The sequence below is a fragment of the Panthera uncia genome, chromosome D1, assembly GCF_023721935.1.
Source record: "Panthera uncia isolate 11264 chromosome D1, Puncia_PCG_1.0, whole genome shotgun sequence".
Lineage (NCBI taxonomy): Eukaryota > Metazoa > Chordata > Mammalia > Carnivora > Felidae > Panthera > Panthera uncia.
This window is the reverse complement of record NC_064808.1, coordinates 51,145,190-51,149,150: the sequence shown is the minus strand read 5'-3', so window position 1 is coordinate 51,149,150 and position 3,961 is coordinate 51,145,190. Positions and strand designations below refer to the sequence as shown.

The 3,961-nt window shown below is 41.9% G+C and overlaps 1 protein-coding gene across 1 annotated transcript; it reads right to left on the bottom strand.

The window, feature by feature from the left end:
* Positions 1 to 366: 366 nt before the first annotated feature.
* On the bottom strand, positions 367 to 1,363 carry LOC125914074 (olfactory receptor 51I2-like). The gene has a single exon (XM_049619222.1). The coding sequence runs from the start codon at positions 1,342 to 1,344 to the stop codon at positions 400 to 402; it is 945 nt and encodes a 314-aa protein (XP_049475179.1). The 5' UTR covers positions 1,345 to 1,363; the 3' UTR covers positions 367 to 399.
* Positions 1,364 to 3,961: the final 2,598 nt, after the last annotated feature.

Sequence of the window (3,961 nt, the reverse complement as noted above, 5' to 3'; positions counted from 1 at the left end):
GGCAAAATCTTGGGAAATGGCTTTCTTTACCCATTATGAAAGTGTTTCCATGGTACTAAGCAATTTCCTTTGTGATGATTCGCTTTCAACAAAAACATATTGTGATAAAATGAGGGACTGATTATAAGGATGTATATTTTTGGATTAAAAAAGAGGAAAATTGAGCAAGTTTTTTTTTTTTTTAACTAAATTCTGACCCAGTTTATCTTGGCAAAACCTGTTGGTTTAAGTCTTAACTATTGTCAGGTAGTCATCAAACATCTGGTGGCAGAAATCCTAATATTGGTTAATGACTAAAAAGAAATGTAAAAAGCCTTGTCGAAGTAGATTTTAAAAACTCGAATTTGTGGTCTAACAATAAATATCCTCTCAGTCTTGAAATTTCAACATGTCTCCTACTTAAAACTTTGTTCCCAGCAGTATTTTGCAAAGCCTCCGACGAATCTCTTTGGTTTTGATGGAATAAATGATGGGGTTGAGCACAGGAGGCACAAAGAGATAGATCAGGGACATGAGTGTATGTACATACTGTGGGGCATGCCTCCCATAGCGAGCAACCATGGACACACCAACCATGGGCACATAGAACATGAGCACAGCACACAAGTGAGACACACATGTATTCAGTGTCTTAAGTCTTTCCTCCCAGGATGCAATGGCAAGTACAGAGCGCAGTATGAGCACGTAAGAGAGAAGAATGAGTGCAGAATCCAGACCGAAGTTACAGATGACAACGAATTGACCATAAATATTATTGATGGTGACGTCACCACAGGGCAAGCGGATCAGCTCTGGATGCAGGCAGTAAGCATGGGAGAGTACATTGGCCTTGCAGAAGGGCAACCTCTTCAGAAGGAAAGGCAGTGGGAAAACCATACAGAAACTGCGGATGATAACAGCCATGCCCAAACACACCACACAGGCACCAGTAAGAACTGTGGCATAACGCAGTGGGTTACAGATGGCCACATAGCGGTCAAAGCTCATAACCAACAGAATCCCCGACTCTATGAAGGAGAAGAGGTGGATAAAGAACATTTGAGCCATGCAAGAATCAAAGCTGATCTTCTGTAAGTGGAAGCAAAATGTGGCCAACACCGTAGGCAGTGTGGAAAAGGACACACCTAGGTCATTAACTGATAGCAGGGACAAGAAATAATACATAGGCCGATGCAAACTCTGTTCCTCCTTGATAATGAAAAGGATAAGGGCATTTCCCACAATGGAGACAGTGTAGAGGGTACCAAGGAGCAGAAACACATAGTGTTGGGAGGTCCCCAGCCCTGAGAACCCTGTCAGGGTAAAGGGAGGCAACTCTGAGCTGTTGTGGGGGTTACCTCCCATATTGGCATTACTGCTTAGACTCTAGGACCACTGTCCTGTAAAGAAGATAAACATACAGTTTAAATCATGACCTAGACCTAATATCCTAAGACTCTTATATATCATCCAGCCATTTATTTGTAGCATTAATCAATCTTGCTCCCCAAATCATTCATCCTTCTCTCTTATTGTCAACAATATCTCTGGAATTATCTGAGTGTTCTCTTTTATACAGCTAGCTAAACAGGTCACATTGTCTTCGTTTACACCTGTGCCTAACACCACAATGCTTCTTCTCACATTCAAAGCTATGAACTCTTTTCATCAATCTCTGGGCATCTTTTTCCTCAAGACCTAAAATCAAACTGTCTTTATCACTACTTCCTTGACTATCCCACCTTCTTCCTGAACATTTCGCTTAGTCATTGAACCATAAACTTTTCCTCTTTCCACTCTCTCATGCTACTGAACCTTTATTACCTTATTATGATTCTCCAGCTTCCTCACTCCTGTATAGCCTGTCAGTTCTTCTATCCACCCATGCATCCATCCTGATAAAATATAAATGGGTAGAAAGAGGTGGTCAGTACTAAATCAGTAGTTCTGGTTTCAATCCTCAAAATTTCCTTCCTTGTACCTCAGCATACCCACATTGATCTCTTTGTTGCTATCCAAACATGAACTGCAGGTCCTCAGCTCTCTGAGGCAGCCCTGAATGTGATAATATAGCCATTAGATCCATCTTCTAGGGCCCAGGACCAGCGATGCCCTCTGCCATGGATATTTGTTGGCCATGGCCAGCAGAGGTAACTTGTCTTCCTGCTACCACCTTCATAGCTATAGGTTTGTGTCTCCTTTCATGCCCACTTCTCTGCCAGTCCTGCATTATAGCTTTGTGAATCCTGTCTTCCCTCCTGACTCAGTTCCAAGAACTCAGCCATGACTCTCGCTCACTTTTGAGCCCCTTCTGTGCTTAGTGCAAGGTCTTGCACAGGAGATATACTCACTAAGTCACTGATCCCTCCTGGGTTTTTGTTCTCTTTGTTGTAAACTGGAGATTTTAAGAAACCGAGCTAACAGGGTTGTGGAGATCCAAAAGTGGACAGTTGTGAAAACTTTAAGGACTTTGCAACTTGATTTCTATAGCTTTCTGTCCACCCTCACCTCCAGCTGCTCATCTGCCTTTGCCAAACCTCCATCTGACTCAGGACTCCTCTATCCTCTCTTCTCAGGATGCATTTCCCCCTGCATTCCATATTCTTAGTACCACTTTGTCTTCTCTACCTGAAAACTCCTCCTAAACATTTTTGTTGGTCTCTGCATGAAATGTGCAGACACCCTTGATTTTAGTTTCTTAACACTAAGTAAGGTCCTGCCAAGTGGTATCCAAAGCAGTCGGTGTCTTCTTATATATGCGCCTCATACCAGCTATTCTGAGAAAAGTGAGGGGTGATTGTTCACACCAAAGCATCTATGTCCAAGTTTAGCCTGTTGGGGTATCCCTGCTGAGACAGTCATGTCTGAAACAGAAAGCATGGCAGGATTTTAGAGAACAAGAGCTACAGATAGAAAATACAGAACTGGGAAGGTGGTAAAGGTGAAAGTGTACAGGAAATCAAACAACCCGACTCAAATTATGGAGAGCCTTTCCTCCCTCTGACTGTCATACTATAGCACTCAGGATTTCTAAGTTAGGGGAAGAGTGCCTTAAGGCTTGAGATTTTGTGCATCTGACACTCCAGTTTACCTACCTGAGAGAGCTGTGTACATGGAAGGTGCAGAGGAAGGAAGAGCAGTAGTGGGGGCCCTGAATGCCTTACTCCAACCCCCAAACGGTTACTTGTGCCAACTCTCTGGCCTGACAATATAAGGTTGCATTCAGGAAGTCCCTTGAGCTTATATCTGCCTAGGTACTCATGGACTGCTGGGAACATGAAACATCTACACATCTATTTTACAACCAAAGAAATTGGGTTTAGCAAGAACCCCTCAGATACCTAATGTTTGCCTGCAACTCACCAGGCTGAAAAATGTAGTATCTTTTCAAAACCCCCACTCATATGTAAGTCAGACCAAAGGATTCAGTGTCTCACCTAATGCACTCATAGACCTTGCAGTCACACTGATTGCCATGCAAAAAGGTCAGGAAATTACCCAAGCCCTGATCAATACTCATGGGTTTATCAGTATCCTGTGTCTACTGACCCTTTGTCATAAGTCTCTTCAAATTTTCCCATATGGAAAGAAAAAAAATACTGTCTTTTCATTTACAGCAAGGTAACAATTTTTACCCTAAAGTTCTATGGTATAAGGTGTATGTTAACAAAAGTAACTATAAATGGAGTCCTTCATTTAATAGTAGACATGATTTTAGTCTTCAGAAATGTGTAGATGAATAAGCATAATATTCCATAGTCTAGTTGGGGAGAATCCTAAGGAAACACCTCTTCTATATTTCAGTGAATTCAATGATAAAAGATACAAGGCAGAGTTTAGGAAAGAATAAAGGAGGGGAATTTACAATATTCTAGGGCAGCCAGAGAAGATTTTCAGGTGTATCTCTTGCTTTTCAAATAATGAGCAAATATTATTTAAGTGAATATGGTAGGCAGAATGCCCCCCACAAATATGTCCAAGT

Excerpts from the sequence above, each read along its gene's own strand:
- LOC125914074 (XM_049619222.1), bottom strand. The coding sequence starts at position 1,344 with ATGGGAGGTAACCCCCACAACAGCTCAGAGTTGCCTCCCTTTACCCTG.